Source organism: Ambystoma mexicanum, chromosome 2q, assembly GCF_040938575.1.
Source record: "Ambystoma mexicanum isolate Mex_15411 chromosome 2q, UKY_AmexF1_1, whole genome shotgun sequence".
Taxonomy (NCBI): Eukaryota; Metazoa; Chordata; class Amphibia; order Caudata; family Ambystomatidae; genus Ambystoma; species Ambystoma mexicanum.
This window is the reverse complement of record NC_090924.1, coordinates 314652460-314676620: the sequence shown is the minus strand read 5'-3', so window position 1 is coordinate 314676620 and position 24161 is coordinate 314652460. Positions and strand designations below refer to the sequence as shown.

Below are 24161 nucleotides of genomic sequence, written 5' to 3'. Positions count from 1 at the left end.
AGCCTGTTGAATTCTTCTGTAGCTGCTAGAAAAGACTCTTATAAAGCCCTTATGTGGAACACCAGGCGGACACAGTCCAGGCGTTCAGGATGTTTAAAGTCCACTAATTTGATATCCACTGATGAAACGATTCTCAAGGATTGGATTTCATTGCATAAAGCGAACAATCAACCTCTTGTTAATGATTCAGGGCCATTATGATCGAATAAGTAGTATAACAATACACTCGGGTAGTCTGGGTGTGCGGGCTTTCTCCATTGGATCGGATCTAAATTACAGTTAAGCAAAGTATTTGGTGGGTTATGCTTGAGGACAACCTTTTGAACATCTATTTGTTACCTTTGGTGGCTCCTCACCCAGTCTTAAGGCTTTTAAAGTTACCACTCCCTTTTGTCTGGTGGCCTGTATTCTGGAATGCAGCAATGATATGGGAGGGAGGGGCTATGTTTACGTATAGGCATACGAACCATTGCAAATCTTGTTCAAAATGAATGCTGCTTTGCAACATGCTCTGGTCATGTCCCCGTTTTGGTTAACGTCCATTAGTAAAGAGGTTACTGGACTATGGAAACTGGACTATGGACTAGGAGTAGAGTACTCACTTTGGTGAATAACTTGTACTTTACTGACCGTGAGGCTCTTGATAGATAGACCACTTTTTTAGAGGTGGGGTAGAGACTTTCACAAACAACAGAGTCGACCATTTTTACATTTAATATGGCACCATCCTCCTTTTAAAGTTGAAAAGATGGTACATGGTTTGTTTTGCAGCATGTGCCATATTTATTTTATTTTTTTTTATTTAAAAATGTTTCAGTTTAAAAATAAACTTTTCATTTTATCTTATCAAACTTGTTACATTTAAGTAATACATTTCTATCAATTCACATTTTCAATTCTTGCCATGATCTTCTTCCAAAAATGAAAGATTATGTAAATCATTCGTTTCTCAGTCCCTGACAATATCCAAGCCCACCTTTGCTCTGAGCTCATTGTCTTATGTGTGCACTCAAAGTAAGATCGACATACATTTCTTTCTCGGACAAGGGCAGGACATAACATCGTAAGATGATACAGACTTTCTCTTTCGACCTGATTTTTATATATCCGACAAGAGATTTCTTCGTTATCTTGCTATTTAGTTCTTACTAATCTTTCTCTTGTGGGTAATGTGTTCAACCGAAATTTCAGAAAAAACATTCTTATATCTTTATCGGGGAATATAAACAAGTACGGTGGCACTTCATTAATGGCTCTGGTTTCTATTTTGCTTGTCAGATTTTCTTTATATCGGGTTATGAATTCATTAGTATTTATCCAGTCATTATACATTACTTGTTTCTTGGCATGTTGGGGCCTCATTTGTAGCATTTCTTCTGTTATGTCTTCATTTCTTAATGCTAATAGTATTTGTTGTTTCCATTTTAACAAGGCCCTAGCATTTATAGGATCAGATTTCGATAGGAACATTTCTAGCGCTGGTATTTTTTGTTCCCATGTTATTTTTCGGTAAAGATAAAAAAAATTCCAGCGTACCACAGATGTCAGTGATTGAACTGCGATTTCAGCTTGAATTCGGGCTGTTGGGAAAGATTTGGGCAGCCTCATTTTCCGCCAAAAGGTGACTTCCAGAATTGGCCATATTTTTTCAGACAGATTTATCAATGTTTCACTTCCGTATATAAGGATTGGAATGACCTTACTCCTGTAGAATGTAATAATTGGTCGGAATGAGAATTTACCAAATTTTTCATGAAGTATGTATCCTTGTCTCGCCAAAACCATTACTTTTTTTTTAGATGTATCTCCCATTCTTAATAGCCATGATTTTAGTTTTTGCTATATTTTTAAGTCGTTTCTTTTCATGTAGTCTGCCAACATTCGAAGTCTCTCCTGTAGACCTTTCGATGTTTTGTCATGTAATACAATGTCGTCTGCATACATCATTATCGGTAACTTTACTGAGTTTATTTTTGGGGGATATATTCTGTCTGACTTCATTTCACATGGAAGATCTGATGTAAATACATTGAAAAGGGTGGCTGCGAGCGGGCACCCCTGTTTCAGCCCGTTCCAGGTCTCAATATAAGCGCTCATTTGCCCATCCTCAGTAAGCCTTACTCGTATTTTTGTTGTGGAGTAGAGTAGCTTTATTGGTTGCAATATATGAGGAGGGCAGTTCCACTTTTCTAATTTGTTCCATAACAATTGTCGGTTCACACAATCGAAAGCAAGATGTAGGTCAACTAGAGCTATCCAGACCTGTTGGTTTGAGCACTTTGCTTCATGTTTTACAAGGTTCAGAAGAAATAGGTTTATGTTTGTACCGACTGCACAAACAAAACCAGTTTGTCGGGTGGCAATCCGTTTATTTTCTGTGGCCCATGCCGTTAGTGACCTCAATAAAATGGTAGCAAATATTTTTCCCAAAGGATCTAATAATGCGATGGGTCTGTAGTTTGTTGGACTCTCTTTGTCTCCTTGTTTGAAGATAGGAATCAGGACCGCTAGCTTCCAAGTTGAGGGTATTTGGTTCAATTGATTAATCAATATGATAATTTGTAATAAAATATCTGCCCATATCTCTGGAGAAGCTTTGATTTGAGCATTTGTAAGGCCGTCAGGCCCAGGTGCTCGTGAATTATTCAGTTTCATGATTATGTGGAGAATTTGTTGTTTAGTAATTGTGATTTGCCATTTGTTCATATTCTGTTGAACTAAAAGTTCAGGAGTATCCTTCTTCTTGTATAGGGCAGCAAAATGTTCCATCCAACGGGCTTCGGTGACGTTTTGTATCCTTCGATGTTGGACACTTTGTATTGGATTTAACAAACTCCATAGTTCTCGAGTGTTACGGTTGTTAAGGCAAGCTAGCATTTGCTCTGAATCTTGTTGCAACATGGAACTTTAATGTGATTTTAACCAATTCCGGTATTTTTGCTTTGCAGTGTTGATTCCAAGGTGCGATTCTTTAGTTCTTAACTTATTTAGGACTCTGCATAGTTTTTGTAGCTCCCTTTTTTTTGTTGCAATCAACGGATAGTAGGTGTGAGTATTAGGCAATTGTTGTTTTTTATGCTCTTTTTGCGGTTGGTAATGTGGTTCGAAAAGCCACTCATAATCTATTTTCTCTAGTTCTTTTTTTCCTGTTTCCTGAAAAATCTGATTTAGACCTAGTACATCAACTGTCTTAAGTCTCAGTCTTGTGGCTTTAGCATTCATTTCCATGGCAGGGAGTGTAATTTTCTCTTTGGCTAGGTTTTGCTTTTGCCATGTCATTGATATCATGCGATGATTGCTATTGCTATTAACTGTAATCTCCGTTTTCGTCAGTGCCTTCGCAATGTTCTCCGAGATGTATATATAGTCCAGTGCTGCTTCCGATGTGCCTTGTGACCATGTTGGAATTAATTGCCGTTTAACATTCTGGTAGATTCCAGTAAGGGTAAGATTTCTTGTTTTCATTTCTTTCATCCAAGATTTGGCTCTCTGGGAGAGATCTTTCTTCTCTTTTTGATTTCCAGCTTTATCAAAGATGTGTATGTTTAAATCGCCGCAGATTATTATGTGAATTGCTGGAAACTTAATGATGAGTTTATCGAGAGCTGTCAAGAATGTATCTAGGTGTAGGGTTTCATCAACCGCTAGAGGGTTCCAGTATATGTTGAATATAACGGTCCGTGGTGACTGATTATACAAGAGTTTATTTTGTTGTTGTACCACTACGTATTGGATCCATGGATTCAGATTTCTTGCTTCAACCGGGGTCCAAAGGGAGTTGATTTTTATCATCATAATCTGGCCTGACGCTGGTCTTCCTTTTTGTTGTGTGAGGGCTGGATTAGTAAATATGTTGTATCCTTCACACGTAGGAGGGTGGGACAACCATGTCTCTTGATGACAGATTATGTGAGATTGTTGTAACTTTAGATGAGTTTGATGGAATAAATGACCGTGCCCTCTGGTGTTCCATGAAGTCAGTAAGATATGTTTGTTCTGTTTTTCCACTCGTTGTTATGAGGACACAGATAGGGTACTTTCATTGTCTTTCGATTATGACATATTAAGTTTCCAAATGGCTTGGGGAGGAGATGGTTGGGCAGGGGAGGAAGTGTTTATAGTGTATGGCATGAGGATGGACATGCAGGACATAGCTAAACATCTGCAATCTTTATGTCCTCCTCCTCTCATGCTATCTCCCCTTCTTCCTTTCCTATGTCAGTAGTTTTTACTTGTAAGTGGTGTGCAGTAGCCAGAACCTAAATGAACCCACATGCACTGATTTATGTTTTTTTGTTTGTAGCCAATACAATGAAGTTACTCTGGGAGGCTAATTTATAAATCTATCCCACCTCCTCATCTGAACAGTAATCTTGGCTTTTGCAAAATGGCCATTCCTATAACAGAGACTTCACTGTGATCCACTCACCTGCCGTATTGCTTCTTTTCATGGCGTTTTATTGCTTCTGCTTGGTGTCAAAGGTCTCCCTTTTTAACTTCAGCAACTTCAGCAGATTTCCCTAGCTTGGGGGTAAAGAGGGGAAGTTGCATCGTAGTTTTTACTAAAAAAAAAGTCAGTGCTCGGAGCTTACATGTTGCAATTGTGGAAGGTTTTGAGCAATTTTGGAGACCATGAATTTATGTTGCAAAAACAATTCAACTGCTCAGAACCTTTAACAATTCCTAGATATTTTTTTGCGGAATAATTGATGGTGCTCTTTAGATGCAGCATTAAACAACTAACGCCTTCCCAGCTTGCACAGAAAACTTGCTTCGAGAAAATACCCAATCCTATAACAGCATTCACAATGATGCACTCGTCCATGCACCATTGAGCAGCATGCTCCCTTTGCAAATCAAATAATGCGACTAAATAAAAATGCAGCGCATAATGTATTTGGACGTGCATCACGTAGCAGGGTCCTTATAAATACTGCTGCCAGTGCCCTGGCAGAGGGTTAACATTATTTCTAGCCACAACAAAAAACCTGTCGATGATATTGAATAATATGTTCCTGTCTAGACTCATCAGAGGTCAGTATGTTGCATCAGTGTACTGCATACATGGGAAGGTGAGGTATTGCCACTGTATATTTGAAAGCTTACCTGACAGTGCAGTGCTTAATTGTTGGTGTGTACTCTGCTGTAGAACCATCTAATTTTCAGCGAAGCTGCATGCAATATGTTTAAGTCTTTTATAAATAGATACAAAAAATATACAAATTGAAAATTCACAGTATAATTTCTTGAAATTATTTGTATTGTTATTTCTGTTCAACTAGCTATTACAAATTGCTCATCAGTGAGGTACATTCAGTAGTGCGAATCTGCTCCAATTATGAGGTGGATGCTGGGCTTCTTTCTTTGCTTCATCTGCCCACCAAAGACTCCGAAGATTTCTACTCGCTGGGTGATATTGTAGCAAATGGGCAAAGCCTAGATGGTAAAATTATCAATGTGCTTGCTGCAGTCAGAGCGGTAAGTTACACATCTGAAAATGACACAAAAATGCACTTTGCCATAAGAATGTCAAGTTAATTTTTTGTTAGAAAAGTAGCATGTGTTTACCTATAATAGAGTACAGTTACTAGGGATTGTTGTTATTTATCATTGTTGCTAGTTGGGAGTTGTATGTATGTTTTGACATTTATTGCAAATTATTCCCCACACCCCATGGGGTGAATTTTCCCACTTTGAGCAACAGTTTTCCACAACCACATACTTGCTCAGCTCTCTAGTTTGTTTATATAAGTACGAAAGTCACACTGTATGTCCCTAGGCCTAAACATACTCGGTAGGGTAGATATATATATAGCTCCTCACAATCTTCTGCCTAGATCAAGTCAGAGAACCAGTCTTGTTGCGTGCTTGGATTGGCCTTTTTCCAGTGTAGTAATACGCCACATTTAGCAATCATGGACCCCGTGTTTAGAAAAGCTTGAATACCCTTTTCCTGAATGGTCCCTCACAAGCTGAACAACATCTCCACAGGGGAGTACGTAAGCGTGCGCTGCACTATTGCTGCCAATGTGTCAGTCACTTGTTTCCAGAAATGTTGAAGCACAGTGCATCTTCATAACATGTGCAGGTGACGGGCATCCTAGATTTTGCACCTGGGACACCTGCCATCCTGTTCTGGGTATATCCGTATATCCTGTTGAGCTTGTCCAGTGTATAATATAACGTATTGAGTATTTTATATTGAATGAGTTAAAATCCGGAATTGAGGGATACGGATTTCGTCAGGGAACACATTTTATGCCATTGCGCATCCGTAATTTCAATATCAAGTCTTCTGCCCATCGATTTCTACACAAAGCTGTCAGCCCACCGGTCTTATCAATAATCTTCTTATACAGTGTAGCCAGGATTCTACGGCATTCGTATGAATTACATATATACAACATAAAACTGTTGCATGTCCCCTCTGGGAACAGGATCCCCATTGCCCGGTATCTCCTTGCTTTCCATCTCCCTCTGAGTATGGTATCCCACGTGGGGCTGAGTCCTGGGAATTTCCATATTGGCAGCCATTTGTACTAAGGGCGGGGCGTCCTGGTTCATCGAAATATGTCTCGCCATGCTTGTAGCGTGCTTTGCACCGGGTCAAAGGGACAGTTGTCAAAATATTTCCTATCTAGCAAGAGAAATCTAATGTCAGCCTTGTCAGCTGCCCTCTGTTCCAGTCTAACATGTGTAGGCACACCTTCCATCCCATACCAGTATGTTGAGAATTGAGGCTGAGCAGCAAGCCAGTACACTTCAAAATGAGGTACAGTTAATCCCCCTTCTCATATGGGCATGCCATAACGACCCATTCTTTACAAACTGCCCCCGAGTGCCATAGGAACTGAGCCAGCGTACCGTGGAGCCTGGTGAAGAACTTCCTACCCGGCCATATGGGCACATTGGTGAACAAGTACAACAGTTTGGGCAGGTGTATCATTTCGAACAATGCTAGCCTACCAGCTAGTGATAGCGGGACAGACCGCCAATGATGCACCCTCCCGCCACATACGTCTCGTGTGCTTTATAATTATGAGCTAGCAAAGATTCTTTATCTCTAGACACTTGGACACCCAAATAGAGAAACCCATCCGGCGCCCACTTCAAAGAGTATACCCAGCGGGTTTAACTGTCTGATCTGTAGGGGGAACATTTCTGATATTGAATAATTAATCGTGAAGCGGGGGAGATCCCAAATACAGTGATATCACATATTATCGGGTCAAGATTAAGCTGGGGTCCCTAGCATATAGTAATACATCATCCGTGTATATTGCCCATAATTCTGATCCCCCTCTTCTTATGGCGCTCGCGGACCATGTCTTCCATGGGCTCAATTAATAATGCATCACTATTCTTTTGACGAAGTAACGTGGGGGAAAAAAGAGAAATGCGACAGCTCCTGAAGCAAATTACTCTATCAAGAGATCAATATGCTGAGAAGGCTTGTAAGATCAAAAGAGCCTACATAAACTGGTCTTGTCAACATCAAGCACCACGCCTCCAGAAGGATGGTGAGAGAATAATCGAAGCACTCAACGAAAACAACTCGCGTAATTTTTGGTCAATTGTCAACGGGGAGGAGAATGTTCTAAACAGAGACCTAATAAACTCAGTAACGGAAGTAGACTGGATAAAGTACCTAACATCTCATTATCAAAGGCCACAGGGCACTTTTAGCTATAACATCGTAGATGTCACTTGGGAGTTGAATTTTGAAGAGAGAGATGTAAGGGATCTGATTAAAAAAAGACATCATCCTCTCGGGCGGTGGGGTCAAATGGCCTGACCTATCAGGTACTTAAAGGAAACATAAATCTATGCGAGAAAGCTGTTTAATGAAATTCTGGTTAATAAAACACTCCCCAAGTCCCGGACCATCTGCGGCAAACTATCGCCCTATAGCCCTTTTGGATGTGGAAAGCAAACTATTTGCGGGTCTAGTGCTTGGGGAGTTACAGAAATGGGCAAAGCAAAGTCATATCCTTTCTAAACATCAAACTGGTTTCAGGAAGGGCGTCTCTACATCACTGACTGGGACCATACCAACAACGTTGATGGAAAAGTCAGGCATCAGGCGGGGGGGGGGATCATTTTGGGGCCTGGATAGATCTGTCAAAGGCGTTCAATCTATTGAATAGAGATCGCCTTTGGGCTAAATTGGATAGCTCGGGGATACCAGAGGCATTGCTGCGGGCTTGGGGGGGCGCTGAGGGGGCTATAGCCCCAGTCTTTTGGTTGTAGCCCCAGGTAGAAGCTCAGGGGATACAACCAAAAGACTAGCTAGTCCCGAGTCCTGACAGTCCCAACATTAGCCTAGCCCCCGATCCTTTCCAGAGCTGGCAACACCCCTGGGGGATACCAAAACCATTATTATCTATTCTCATCGCTCTTTATAGAGACAATTCGGTGCGGATAAGATTAGATGGTGGAGGCTCTCTTTCCGACTATATTAAGGTGGAAAGAGGAATCAGGCAGGGTTGCTTGGTGGCACCCTTCCTTTTCAATTTATACCTGGCAGATATGGGAAGGAGATTGGAAACTTCCGCTCTGATAAGTCCCAAGGTAGGAGACAGTACCATTAAATTCCTTATGTATGCGGACGATATCGTCCTTCTGGACAGGACTGAAGTTGGTCTGCAGTGATTGTTGAATTCCCTGGAGGCATACATTTAGGAAAACGACTTACTCGTTAATCAAAGCAAATAAAAAATGGTTGCCTTTAAGACTCGAGGCAAACAGGGGCTCAGATTTATTTGGACTATGGAAGGACAAGTTATTCCGGTGGTCACGGAGGTCACCTATTTGGGTTTTTCTTTGTATGCGTACCCGAGTTTGGCCCAAAATGGCCAAGATCTCATGGGGAAAGCATCTCAACTATCAGCCCAAATGGTGAAAATTAAGAGGAAATATTGCAAGTTTTCAATCTCAGCTCTAGGTAAATATTATACAGCAAAGGTCATCCCAACTTTTTTATATGGGCTGGAGGCGAAACCTTTGGTTTGGGAATTCGACTGGCAACGCTTGGAGGGATCCATATGGAAAAGGGTTTTTGGTCTTCCCCAGAGTCTCTCGATAGTAATTCTATGGTATGAGCTGGGGCTTAAATCTTTAAAGGTACAAGTAACTAGAGGTTTATTTCTCTGTATCGACAGATAATGCCCCCACCCCACGTAGACTCCCTCTATGAAGACCTTCATTTACATCTGATCCATCGAAGGTCATCCCTCTTAAGCGCTCTCCAGAGTTTGGTTCTGGGAGCCCTCGCGGACTGTAACAGTGATGTGGAGACTCATTACTAACCAAGCTAAGACCAAGACCGTAAGCAGATGGACTGGATCCATACCATAGACCAAATGCGAAAACTCAGATTGGTAAGTTCTCTTTCTCCTTATGATAAAAAAGGGCTTCCTCGCAAGATACCTGAGAAAGTTCCCGGATCCCAAAGTTAGACAACATTTTCTAAAGTTCCGACTGAACCTGTTATATACGGGAGAAGTCATGTCTTGTTGGGGCCGTGTTAATGAAGGGAAAAAACTGTGCAAAGTCTGTGAGGACCCTCGAAACCAGTCCCTAAAACACCTCATGATGGAATGCGAGGGCACCTGGGAAGTGAGAAAGAGGTGTCTGTGTCGGCTGGTTGAAACTGAGGACCATCTCCTTACCAAAATGTTTTGGGATAGGCTTAAGCCGGGCCAGGAAACATTGCTAACTATTAACGTAATCAGGGTTCTGCTGCACTTGAGTGGGATTATACCGTCAATTTACTACTGAAATTCTCCCATTCCATTTCAGATGGGAAGGACCATGATACAGGAGGTTTGTGCTTCTTCTGTTTTTCTTGATTTTCTCTACATTCTGCCTCCTTTGTCTTTTCACTTCAATTGTGAGTTTTCAACTTCTTTTATGAAATGTGTAGGATGTTTTAGGGATGGTGGAAGTTAGATATTTTGAATTTTTAGGCTTTGAATTGATTTGATTGTAAATAGCTCTACTTATTTATGTTATTTCTTTATTTGGTGCTCTATATGAATTTTAGTATGGTGTTTTTCTTCTTTCTTTTGTGTAAAAATCAATTTTTCGGTTCATATACACAAATAAAAAAATAATAATAATGAAAACAGCAGTGGGGATAAGGGGCAGCCCTGTCGCGTGCCCCTGCCTACTGTATTGGGTTGAACAGTTGCAAGTTCACTAGTACTTTAGCCAGTGGATGCTCGTACAGGAGCTTGATGAATCGCACCATGTTGTCTCCTAGTACACATTTTGTGAGAATAGTAAACATATACTCCCAGGAGACCATGTCAAAGGCTTTCTGAGCGTCTAGTGCCATGGCTACTGCCACAACATCAGGCAGAATTCTGGTCGCAATAATTTCGGCAAAAATCTTTGTATCTACATTAATTATTGATAGGGGTCTATATGACCCGCATTTATTGGGTGGTTTATCAGGCTTAAGCAGTATTGTTATAGTGGCCTCCTGCAGCGTCTCTGGTAAGACGAGTTTCTCAGCGCCTCTTCCCACACCCCAGCAAGTAAGGGGGGGGGCCTGCATTGGGCCATATGCCGCATAAAACTTGGCCGTTGGGCCCCAGGGCTTTGCCTCTTGGAAGTTCGCCTATAACCTCAACAATTTCCTTGATTGTGAACGGGGCATTAATTACTTCCCTAGCGATTTCCGCTAGCCTAGACAACGGTACCCACTCCAATAAAGAATCGATGGCCTCGGTCCCGCTGAGTGGGGCTGCTCTGTACAGAGATGCATAAAGGGCTCAAATACTGCAAGGATCTCCTGATCAGAGCGATTGATTCCCCCTTGTTCATTCAGAACCCCTTCCACATACAAGGAACTTTTTCCGTCCACACCAGCTGGGCTAACGTCTTACCCGGCCACTCACCCTCACCATAACGCTGCGCTGCTGTTGGTCTAGCAAAATATTTAACTTCCCTGTGCGCGTGGGTCTGAAATTGGTCCAGTGCGGAGCGTATTTCGGCCATGACTGCAGGGTCAAGCTTAGTTGCATGTGTTTTCTAGTGTTTTTAGCCAGCGCTCGCAGGCCGCTATATCCCATCTAATAGTTTTGAGGACCCCAAATTCTTTAGAGATCACCATCCCTCTAATGTAGGCCTTGAATACTTGCCATTGTGTCCCATGTGAAGCGTCCTCTAGCTTATTGTGGTGAAAATAGGTGCGGATATCCTCCCTAATGTCTGATCTAAAGACCACGTCTTGAAGGGCTTCCGACTTGAAGCGCCACCTTGAGGCTTTTCTTGCGTCCACTCCTACAGAAATCGACAAGGTCACCGGGGAGTGATCTGAGAGCATGCGTAGCGGATAGCGCACTGTGAGACTCTGCCCGCCCAATATCTAGGGATCTGTATTAAATCGATATGAGAAGCCATATCGTGGGGAGAGGAATAGAATGTGTACTGGTGGTCATTTGGGTGCATCATCCCCCAAATATCTCTCAGCTCTAGGTTCCCCATCTGTTCAGACAGACTCTGGGCTAGCCTTATATAGTGGTTAAGGAGCTGTCCCTGTGTGATCCAGGACCTAGTCCAGTATAAAATTCATGTCGCCCGCCCAAAGTACTGAGATCAGCTGCTATGTGCCAATGGTATCAGCCAAAGCATCATAGAAATTCTGTGTCTACGTTCAGGCCGTATGAGTTGGCAAGCAGTTTTTCAACCCCTTCAAGCACACTGTGCACAATCACATATCTGCCCTCTGGGACGATTTGGGTCCCTTGGAGCATGAATTTGAGTATTTTGTTTTCAGTATAATGACCCTTCTGCATTGAGTTGAGTATGATGTAAAATACCTATGGGGATCACAGGACGGCACGATCTAGTGGTTGATTGCCGCCATAGCGCGTGTCTCCTGAAGGCAGAGAATATTAATGCTATGTCTTTTGACATAGTGAAGCAGAAGACTAAGTATGGCCGACTTAGTCACACAGCCGCTCTCCGTTATACCCAATCTGGGTCATGCAATTAGAAAATACTCTTCAAAAAATATTCTTCAAAAAAGATTGCTGTATTCGCTGCACTTTCTTTTATGTTTTTTCTTTCTACCATGAACTACAACATTATTGACAACATCCCTACATTTTGGTATGTGATTTGATTTTGTTCTTATTCTAATCATGTATGATGATTCTTGTATTTGTTTTTTTGTATTGAAATTCATGTGATGTTATATTGTTACTGCTTAGACTTGCCCGGACGAAGGAGTCCATACACTCCAAAATGCATTGGCATATTAAGTCAATACTTACCACGAGATGTGTAGCCGCATCCACACTAAGAATGTATTAGTGTTTGGTTTGCATTACTTTTTTGTTGATAACATTTTTATTCAATTGATTCTAAAATTGGATTCCCTCTGAGCATTATTTCTGAAGCTGAATATTAGTAGCTCTTTTGAATACAGCGATATTTTTTGAAGAATATTTTTTGAAGAGTATTTTCTAATTGCATGACCCAGATTGGGTATAACGGAGAGCGGCTGTGTGACTAGGTCGGCCATACTTAATCTTCTGCTTCACTTCATTTTGGAGTCAGGGTGTCTCCAGACTCTTCACAGCCAGCTCCTGAAAAGTGTTTTTTGCCTAGTTGAAACCTATTCACTTAGCCTATTTTTACTTCAACTTAAGGATTACTACCTTGTGGTTCCCACTTGTTCCTTTTTTCGATGTCTTTTGACATACACTAGTATTTTCCGGGTCTTTGTGTAACTTCCCAAGCCCCTTACATTCCAGCTTAAAGTGCTAATCACCCCCATGGGGTCTCCATTTGGTGTCTAATCTGCACCCTGTCAGTGCTTCTCTCTGCCTGCATTCGTCTGCCAAAACACTTTTTGAACTTTTTTAAATGTATCTTACCCCCATTGGACCCACACCTCCCCACCCACATCCCCCTCCCAAACAGGGGGATGATGTCCCACATCCCGAACTTCGTAGGTACGCCTCTGAACTGAACGGCCTTCAGCAGAACGTTTCAGCTTAACAGAGCTACATTGCATGGGGGAGCTAGTACTTTATCATTCCTTTGCCCACGTTACCAACTCCCACCACCCATTGATCGGATACATTATCAATATAGTGCACCAAAGACCTTACTGATTAACGTTAAATCGGGGAGCGATGCCCCAGTTGTATCAACATTATTTCAAAGAGCAACATACTGGATGGGCAACAAGTCGCCTTATTAGAATAGACTAGTATTCTCTAGGTGTAGGCTGCATCTTCGTTGTTGTGGCATGGAAGGGGGATATTTGCTTCAATGTATGCAACAGCTTGTTCCAGCAGCATGAAAAATAATGTTTTCCCTCAGTGTCGAAATCGCAGCCATGCCGGAAACAGCATAGCATACTGCGCCAACCTGTCTCTTAAGAGTTGTTCACACCTCGGAAGGTCCTGCACTCCTGCTGGACTGCCGTGGAGGAATCCGGGTAAATGTGGCTATCAGCTGATTCATATCAGATGGGACCTTTGTCCCTGGCCAGTCGTAGAATGAGGTTGCAGTCTCGGTAGTTCAACAAGCAGATCAGCCCAGGCCTCGGTGGGGCCCCAGGCCTTGGTTTTGTAGCGGATGACCTATGGGCTCGATCCGCAACGAACGATGATGAAAATGGCGGATCCCCTAGTAGGTCCTTGAGGAGCGTTTCATCTGCCACTTCCATGGGCCCCTTGCCAAAACCCTCAGGTAGACCCACTGTACGAATATCGTTGCATCAGGAGTGGGATTCGAGGTCGTTGCAGCGCTGCAGGGCACGCCTGAGGTCCCTGGACATGGAGATCATTTTGCGTTTTTAGTTCCACGTTGTCATCCTCTGCCGTCCCGATGCAGGTTTCTTCCTCTGTCACCCTGGCGCTCTCTTGCTCCATTTTGGCACTCAGCGCTGCCACCTTGGTGTTGATGTCATCCAGTTTACCACGTACAGATGCAAAGCCAGATTGCATACTGTCCATTATCTGCTTTAAATCTGACATTTCTGAGTTTCCCACTGCAGCATTGTCCCTAGGGGCGTTTTGGATGCCTGCTTGGTAAAAGAATCAATATTGCTTTGCTTTTTAAGGGCGCCACTTCCTTTTGTCATGTTGCGATAGTGGGCCTTTTGAGGCCCCGGCCCAAACCTGAACCCCAACCCCTGCGCAGAGATCATTCTCCTAAAAGGATGTATAGCAGCACCCACCACTTACTTGTGGGGGGGGGATTAACTGATCCCCACCCAGTAGCCAGTCCAGTCCATCCCCCCTGCAACACAGCCTGGTATATCTACTTGCATAGATTGCAGCCTGGTTCCTCTAATGCTATATCAGTTTTATATAATGTCGTAGAAGTGTATTACTGCATGGCGTGAGCCAGGAGGCACTGTTTGTGGTGACAGTGAGTTTTTGCAAAACAGTCTGGTGTTATGGGTTGCTTTCATCCACTGCAACATTTGCAAAACAATCTGGTTTTGTGTGAGGAGCGAAAACATAAAATATCGGTTATTCTGGCTTTGCGGCTAAAAATGCTGCGTTCTCCAGTTCAGGGCAGCCCCTGGAGGAGCGGAAGGACTCAGGTGCATGGTCCAGCCTCCCAGTCTTATCCCCTCTGTGTTTCGCTTCTTCGAGTGGATTGTGTCCTCCAACGTATTCCTCATTTTAGATGTATGCCATCCAGCTTTGCTGCTCTTTGGAAATTTTTTCGGCAGAGGGTGCCGTGCGTCGATGTCGTCGAGTCGATGGTACCTCGAAGGCCTCCGTCGAGGGTGACGTCATCGGGTGTATAAGTAGCACGCGCGGCGCCGTTGGCCTCAGTTCCGTTTCTCCGCAGTACGTTGCTTCGGACATTCGGCGCGCCTCGAGTTCTGTCAGGAAATTTAATATTACGAGAAGTAATTATGTCCTCGTCATCGACGCCGACCACGACCCCGAGATCGGGTTTTAAGAAATGCAAGTTGTGCGGCTCAAAAATGTCGATCACGGACCTGCACCGCGAGTGTTTGTGGTGTCTCGGGGAAGGCCAGGACATGAAGGCCTGTTCGAAGTGTCAGGCGATGACGCGAAAGGCCTTGCGAGAAAAGAGAGGAAAGCTACAGGTAGGTCGGAAGGAGCGGAAAGCCTCTAGCGTCGAGTCGAGACCCCATGGGGAAAAATCTCCTCAACGCGAAAGGCATAGATCCAGATCTCGAAGCGATTCTCTTCGCTCGTCGTCTTCGTCGAAAAAGTCGAAGAAACGACGCCATAGATCTCCCTCCACCTCGTCGTCAGACGAGTCTCCGAAAATGAAATGCCCCACAAAACATTAGTCTTCAGAAGAGTGGGAAGCATTTAGGGTCAAAATGATGGAGGTGTTTGAGAAAGCGAAGCCTCGGTCCGCGCCTTTTTCGGAAGCCGGCCGGGAGCATCATCGCTCCGACACTCGTGCGCCCCGAACCCGGGTGATCGTAAAAGGAAGGATAGGGAACCTTCCAGGACGCCGAGCGAAAAACACTCGAGTCGAGTCGACCGCTCGAGGTCACCGACCCCGTCCAAGACCTTTCACACCTCGATGGAAAAACTGTCGAAGGCCGCCTCGATGCCCTCGAAACAGACCCTGTCGACGACCACAATGTCATCGACGCCGTCGACGCCTTTATCAATGTCGACGCCGAAACCCACGGCGCCAAAGGCTCCAACCAAGCCAGGGCAGCCAGAAAAAGAGAAGGAAAAAGTTAAAAAACATGTAATTCCTTCAGAGCCTGGTACTACACCTCTTCCTCCTACTCTCCCAGAGAAGGTTTTCAAGCCTCTCCCTAGAAAGGAGTTTTTCAAATCCTTGACCTCAATTTTTGAGGAACAGGAGAGATCAGAGGAGGAAAATGTACATTTTGGATTGGAGTATGGCACCCCAAATGTCCCAGAATGCTTGATCTCAGAGGAAAGCAGAATGAGGGATTTGGTGGAGTCTTTGCACAATGCAAGTGGCATTGATACCTCTCCTGAGAATGATTTTGGTAGACCAGATCCAGGAGAGCATGCCAGTCCATTTTATCGTCAATTAATGACCAAGGTGTTAGACTACTTGGGATGGGCTAAACCAACAGCCCAATTCTTCCAGGACGATTTGACAGACATATTGGATCATGGTCCCATTGAAGACCCAGTTTTACCTTTTCATGTAGCCTTACAAAACAGGGTGGCCAAGAATTGGGAAACTCCGGATTCTATTCCTCCGGTGAATAAATCCCTAACATCAAAATACCGCCCAGCCAGTAGCGACCCTGGCTATCTGTCAAAACATCCAACTCCCGAGAGTTTGGTCATGCAGGCAGCCACAGCTTCCAACAAACTTGCGTACCCGTCTATCCCTCCAGACAGGGACGATAAGCGTGTGGATGGTTGGGCACGGAAGGTATTTTCAGCCGGGAGCATGGCATTAAAATCTGCCAACTCCACATGTGCCTTGGCAAAATTTTCGTACACTCTGTGGGAGTGCATCGCAATGGTGGTGGAGCACATATCAGAAGGGGAAGAAAGGGAAGGTTTCCTAGCCATCGTTAGAGATGGAAAGGAGGCCATGCAGGAATCCCTTCAATCTGGATTGGACACTGCGGATAGTGTAAGCAGGTCCATGAGCACTAGCACGGTAATACGCAGGTTTGCGTGGTTTCGGAAGTCGGGTTTTGCACCGGACGTACAGAACCGTCTCCTGAACATGCCTTTTGACGGGTCTCACCTTTTTGGCAACAAGGCTGACAAGAGCCTTGAGAGGTTGCAGACCTCCAAAGCAGCGGCCAAATCTTTAGGAGCTGCTATTAGGCAACCTCAGCCTTTTCGTGCGCAAGGGCAATCATGGAGGGGACGATCCTATCGTTATTACACCTCATACGGGAAGACGAGAGGAATGTCCAGTCAAAGGGGCCAAAGAAAGGCCACTCGTGGTGGACGAGGAAAATTTGATAAGCCTGCTCCAGCTGCAGCCTCTTTGCCATCAGCAGCTGCAACATCCGCCACAAAACCACTTTGAGGACTTGCACCACAAAACACCTGCGGGAGGCAGGCTGTCGCAGCATCTGCAAGAATGGCGAGCCATTACTTCAGATGTTTGGGCTCTAGAAATAATAGCCCAGGGCTATTGCCTTCCTTTTCTAAAGCAACCTCAAAGCAACCCACCAGGGAGACACCCGTTGAAACTTTCAAACCCGCTCCTACAGCAGGAAGTTCTAACCCTGCTGGAGAAAGGTGCTATAGAACCAGTACCTGCAGCGGAGAGGAACAAGGGTTGGTACTCCCCGTATTTTTTGATCCCCAAAAAGGACGGAGGACTGAGACCCATCTTGGATTTAAGAAACTTGAACAAGTTCCTCAGGAAGGACAAGTTCAAGATGGTTACCCTTTCTCAGATCCTTCAGGCCCTTCAACTCCAGGACTGGTTGGTGTCATTGGACCTCCAGGATGCTTATTTTCATGTGCCGATTCATCTCAAACACAGAAAATATCTGAGGTTCGTAGTTGGCGACTCACACTATCAGTTTCGAGTCCTGCCATTCGGGTTGACCTCCGCCCGAGGGTCTTCTCCAAGTTAATGGTGGTGGTGGCAGCGCACCTCAGGAGAGGGGGGATTCATGTCTACCCCTACCTGGACGATTGGTTGATCAGAACGCGCTCTGCCGAGCAAGCACTGGGTCATCTGAAAGTCACCTGCCACTTCCTCCACAAACTGGGCTTCTCCCTCAATTTCAAGAAGTCACAGATGACACCTTCCCAACAGCTTCAGTACATAGGAGCTGTATTAGACACATCCTTGGGAAAGAGCTCGCCTCCCAAGTCGAGAGCTCAAGACATTCTTCAGATGGTTTCCAAATTCCAAAATGCCCAAAATCTCTAGGCTTACGACTTTTTAAGGTTGCTCGGCCTCATGGCATCCTGCATTTTTCTGGTGCCAGAGGCACGCTTGAGGATGAGATATCTTCATGGGCCCTAAAGACTCTGTGGTCCCAGTTCTCGGGTCAAATGACAGATCTTCTTCAGATTCCGAACAAGGTCAGACAAGACCTTTTATGGTGGACCTGTACAGAGAACATTCTAAAAGGAGAACCCTTTTGGCAACCATGGCTGGAGATCACAGTAGTGACGGACGGCTCACTCCTGGGGTGGGGAGCTCATGCCAACGATTTGGCAATCAGCGGTCATTGATCTCCATCGGAGTCCAAACTACATATCAACCTTTTAGAGCTGAGGGCAATCAGACTAGCGCTGAAGGCCTTCCTGCCATCCGTCAGGGGAAAGAATGTCCTTATAATGACGGACAACACAGTGGCCATGCACTACCTAAACAAAAGAGGAGGCGTGGGGTCACTACCCCTGTGCAGAGAGGCCATGCAGCTCTGGTATTGGGTGATTCAGGAGGGAATCTCTTTAACGGCAATTCATCTAGCCGGGGAAGAGAATATGACGGCAGATGCTCTGAGCAGGCAGAGCACGGTGTCCCACGAATGGGAACTGGCTCAGGAAGTCATTCAAGAGATCTTCGCCCTTCGGGGAACCCCTCAAGTAGACCTGTTTGCAACCGGAATCAACCGAAAAATGCGAAAGGTATTGCTCAAGGGAATTTCCCCCGAGAGGAGCCCTGGGGGACGCGTTCGTGGTGGAGTGGAATTTCCCACTATTGTACGCGTTCCCTCCGATTCCCGTCATTCCTCAAGTCATCAGGAGGCTGAGACGCTTCGGGAACCGCATGATCCTAATTGCCCCGGATTGGGCCAGGAGAACGTGGTATCCGGACCTTCTAGACATGTCCATCTGTCCTCCAGTACGTCTCCCTCAGAGAGAGAACCTTCTCTCTCAAATGGAAGTTCAGGTTCTCCACCCAGAGGTCAGAACACTCAACCTTCATGCTTGGTATCTGAAAGGCCGAGATACAGGGATTGGAACCTTGCCAGAGGATGTTATGGGGGCGTTGCTTTCGGCAAGAAGGCCAGCAACAAAGTCTCTTTACCGTTGCGTTGGAAAAGTTTTGCAACTGGTGCAGGGAAAAGAATGTTGATCCTTTTCTATGTTCTATTCCGGAAGTACTAGTTTTCCTTCTGACCCTAGCACATAGAGGTCTGAATATTGGAACAATAAAAGGTTACCTTGCGGCGCTTTCCATCTTCAAGCGCTCATTGGAAGAATGCTCATACTTCAAAATTCCTTTGATAACACAATTCATAAAAGGTCTCACTAATGTGTTTCCTCCTCACCCATTTCAAGTACCGATTTGGGATCTAAATTTGGTATTAAAATTCTTAATGTGTGCCCCTTTTGAGCCTATGCACACATGTCCATTAAGATTATTAACATGGAAAACAGCATTTTTAGTTGCCCTAACATCAGCAAGAAGAGTGAGCAAATTGCAGCCACTATCTTCTGGGCCACCCTATACTGTGTTCCATAAGGACAGGGTGATTTTCATTTAAATCAGAAAATTGTTTTACCCTCATTCTATCCTCCACCTCATCCTTCTAAGGAGGAAGAAAGACTACACAGACTGGACCCAAAAATAGCTTTAAGCTTTTACATCTCTAGGCTTTCTAGACTTAGAGTGGACAACCAGTTCTTTATAGGAAGAAAGCTGGGTCAATCAGTAACAAAACAAACAATTTTGCGCTGGATCGTGCTTTGCATTTCAGAATGCTACAGACTAGCACAAAAAGACCCATCTGAAGGGTTAAGAGCTCATTCCACCAGAGGCATCGCCTCTTCCACAGCCCTTCAAAGAGGTGTCCCTATAAGGTCGATTTGTGAAGCAGCACTTGGTCTTCGCTTCACACCTTCTCAAAATTCTATAACCTGGATGCTTCCCAGTCTAGGGAGCTAACTTTTGGAAAAGCTGTGCTTTACTCTGCCATCTAAGGGCAGTTTAAAAAAAAAAAAAAAAAAAAGAATCTGACCCCTCCTCCAGAGGAACTATGCAAAATACTGCTTTGGGAGCCTATCTAAGATGAGGAATACATTGGAGGACACAATCCACTCGAAGAACAAGTTACTTCTTACCTGGTAACGTTCTTTCGATTGGATGTTCCTCCAACGTATTCCTCACCGCCCTCCCAACCTACACCTCTGTAGACTTTTTCCGGGTTATTGCCATCTCAAATCTCGCAAGGCTGATACCTGTCTGCCGGCACAATCTACAAAAACAGTACAAGATCACAGATACAAAAGAGGGGAAAAAAGAACTGAGGCCAACGGGCGCCGCGCGTGCTACTTATACACCCAATGACGTCAACCTCGACAGAGGCCTTCGAGGGACCATCGACTCGACGACATCGACGCATGGCGCCCTCTGCCGAAAAAATTTCTGAAGAGCAGCAAAGCTGGATGGAATACATCTAAGATAAGGAATACGTTGGAACATCCATTCGGAAGAACGCTACCAGGTAAGAAGTAACTTGTTCTTCTCCAGTGAACCGATCGCAGCCCCATTGTAGAGTGCCTTCACCCACAGGTTTCAGGTGATGTGCGAGCTGCAGGGGGACCACGCTGTGCCCCTCAGTCAGCAGCTCCTCACCTTCTGTTTAGTGCCCCAGGCCGAGCACACCCTGCAAGCTGGCACCACCGTTACTCCTCAGCAGGGCACAGGCATTCGCGTCCCTGTCAGTGTGCTGCGCCTCAGGGCCAATCCGGCACAGGCACACAGTGCCGAGTCACACGGGAGCCACCACAGCCAGGAGCACACTCAGGCTGCACCGGGTCCGGCGGTGATGCTGCAGTCTGGAGAGGGTCGGATTACATGTCCATGGTGCAGTTGGCGATAACTGCTGAACCCACATGCATGCATACATTCTTGCCGGCCCAGTACCCTCACCCAGAATAATTGGCTCACACATTGTTTGTCAAGTGTTGGCAATAAAAGGCAGTGGTTTTTATTGTACAGATATGGTTATGGAGATAACAATAATCACATATCCTGATGGTAACAATACTTTTGGGCACCAGGTCTTGGGGTTACCCCCCTCTGGCCCGTACCCACCTTCTCTTGTCCCACAACTTGTTGTGGGCACCGTACCGTGCTTTGTACTTCTTTTCCTTTGTTCTTCTCCCTTATTTGTAGTGTGGGAGGGTTTTGTGGTAAAGAAGCAAAGGTTTGGAAGGCACTGCGTAAACAGTGCACCTCCAATGTGTTTGGGTCCCCGTTCAGGGTCCACAAACTGTTTGTGTTTTCTCAGAGCATGCTGCTCTGTATTTATAAGACCCAGGGAAGCCCTGGGTCTTTGATGTGTATAGTAGTGGGGGCTGTTATGTTTCAGCCCCCGGCCGGATAGCCAACTATCTGCCCCCCTGGGGGGGCAGGTCTTTGAACCATCCCTGCCTGCCTGTTGGTTTCCTTAGGTGCTTAGCACCTTGCTTCCTGAAGGAAGGGTGAGGTGATTGCTCACACCTCACCCTTCCTCAGTATTGTGTTGCACAGACTGCGTGTCTCCCCGGCTTGGGGGAAGGAGAAGGGCAAACAAGCGGGGGAGGCTGTGTTGCCCCTCTCCAGGCCTGCTTATGGTAACAGCAGTTACCCTGCCTCGCTTTGGGCGGCCCTACAGCATTGCCCATAACTGCTGAACCCATATGCATGCATACATTCTTGCCGGCCCAGTAGTCTCACCCAGAATAATTGGCTCACACATGGTTTGTCAAGTGTTGGCAATAAAAGGCTGTGGTTTTTATTGTACAGGTATGGTTATGGAGATAACAATAATCACATATCCTGATGGTAACATACTTTTGGGCACCGGGTCTTGGGGTTACCCCCCTCTGGCCCGTGCCGGCACACGTGGGAGGTTGACGGCTGACCACGTTCCCCCGAAAGTATCTCTTAATGGCAACCTCTGGCGGCTAGAGTTGCTGTAATTTCTCGAAAGAAATGTTCCATGCCTTGGTTTGATAGGTGGGTGCCGTCTTTGTGAAAAAGGTCCGGGTCACCCAGTGTAATGGCTGGGTGCTTTATGAAGCCCAGTCCTCTTGCTGTGCAAAATTTTTCTAACCCCCTGTTGAGCTTTCTCCTAGAAATGTCTACAGATTTGCAGCAGTTGGCCCCTAGCCATTTCTTTCTGGGTAGGATAGCCGAGAAGTATATTTCTGTTCCCTTCCAATTGTGTGAAACGCCTGCTAGGGAGGCGCACATGTCATCAAATAAATTTCTCCTTCCAATGGAAAGTAGGTAATTGCCCCCTAGATGTATGACCAGAAATTCTGGCGGGGTCTGTATGCGACCAGTTCTGCTAATGTTTCATGGACTTCTGCCCATCGTAGGCCTCTGTAACCCCACCATGAGGAAATGGTGTTTCTGAAAGGTGGCCTGTCTTTGGTCTCCTCCGCCCATCGGCCCGTCCTGAAGATAAGAGTGGCCGACTATCCATGCTGATTGGAGAGAGTTCCTCCCTTCGCCTGGTGTTTCTGTATGAAGGGGGTGGAGAAAGAAAAATGAGGATGGTTGGCTAAATTAGCTGCGGTCTGATGTATTTTTTGTAACAATCTGATTTCCAACCCCCTAAGTTTTTTAGTTGTTGAGGAGCTAAACCTCCTTGCCATGCTGAGGTGGCGGCACCTATTCTGAAGGAGTGGGTGCCTAAACCTTTGGGATCCCACCCTGCATTGCTGATTGCTTTCATCAGTACCCCTTTGAATTGGTAGCGGCTGAATGCCGATGAGTCCTTATGGATTAGAAACCTCCCCCCAACCTTGGGTCTCTGTGTTTGATAAAGGTTGGTGATGCATACTGGGCAGTTTGCTGCCTCATCAATGCAACAAATGTTGATGGTTCTTTTGGCCCCGGTTTTGGATTGTTGGATTTCTGTGCTGACGCTCTCCTGTCCGACCCGGACTTCCATGACACCCAGGCCGTTGTCGGCCTTGGTGCTGGAGACAATGAGTTCTCCCACACGGAAAGCCCCAAAATATGCCAGAAAAAAGGCTGTTCTGAACAGTAAGATCTTGTATGGATGCCAGCATATGGCTTCCAGTTGTTTTGTGATTTGTACCAGTTTATTGACATTCAGGGGGCGGCGGGTTTCTATCTGGGGCCCCTCTATTCTGCCCCAGCCTTTTAATGCATAGGAAATGAGGGCGCTTTGAGTGGGGTCTGAATCCCCCCAGATTTTTGAGAAATATGAGATTGCGACTAAATGTCTTATTGCCCAATCCCTCTTGAAACCCTGGTCATGTGCCCATTTTAAACATATTTCTATGTCTTTAATCGTTATTAACTCTACGTGGTTTACGCCGGTGGCTTTAAATACTGTTTGTAAGCACTTTCTGTACTGCACTGTGATGGTGCTTGCCAGTGCTTTCCCTGCCATCTCTGTGAGGAAGCCTAGGGTGTTGTTGGTACCTATCCCTGAGGCGCTTGTTTCATGTTGGGCATCCCGGCCTGTGCTCTCTGGCGCTGGCGTTGATGCCGTTATGTTTGGTTTCCCATTATATTCCAGCATTCTGCTGTTATCGGCGTCATCTGATCCTTGGCGTTAGGCGCTAGCTCCCAGTATCTTGGCCACTGAAAGCGAGATAAAGCATCTGCAATATTATTATCCGTCCCAGCTATGTGTTTTGCTTTGACCTCAATGTTTTCTTGTAGTGTGACTCCTGTGATGGCTCGTAGGACTTTTAGTACTAGCGGGTATTTGGTAGACCTTCTGTTTATGGAGCCTACTACGGCCATGTTGTCGCACCAGACCAAGAGTTCCGTGTTAGCCAGATGGGGAAAATTTCTAGGAGGGTGATGTTTCTAGTCCACCCTGCCTGCAGCCGTGAGTTGGGCCAGTGTCCTGCCACCCACTCCGTGTCTAGTATGGCTCCAAACCCCTTGCTCCCGGCTGGATCGGTGAAAGGGACCCTTTTTGTCCATGTGTTCAAAGGCGTTCGCCAAAGTGAGGTCCCGTTGAAACCTTTGAGGAAATTCCGCCAAATTTCCAGATCTTGTCTCACCTCTGCGCCTAGTCGGATGTGCAGGTGGGGTTTGGTGTATGATTTGATTTTTAGTTCCAGGCTTCTGGAAAATACCCTCCCTTGAGGGATTATTCTAGCAGCGAAATTGAGACTTCCTGCTAATGATTGAATTTCTTTAACTGTGCCTGTGTCTTTTGCTGTCAGGGCTTGTATTTTTTCCAGTAGTTCTGCAATTTTTGTTTTCGGTATCCTGCATAGGCCCTGTACAGA

The 24161-nt window shown here is 45.3% G+C and overlaps 1 protein-coding gene across 1 annotated transcript in view; it reads left to right on the top strand.

The window, feature by feature from the left end:
* MEIOB (meiosis specific with OB-fold) overlaps positions 1 to 24161 on the top strand; it is a 1713677-nt gene that overhangs the window by 653412 nt on the left and 1036104 nt on the right. Inside the window, exon 6 of the mRNA XM_069647289.1 lies at positions 5283 to 5478. Within this exon, the coding sequence (XP_069503390.1) occupies positions 5283 to 5478 (196 nt within the window). The remainder of the gene's footprint in view (positions 1 to 5282; positions 5479 to 24161) is intronic.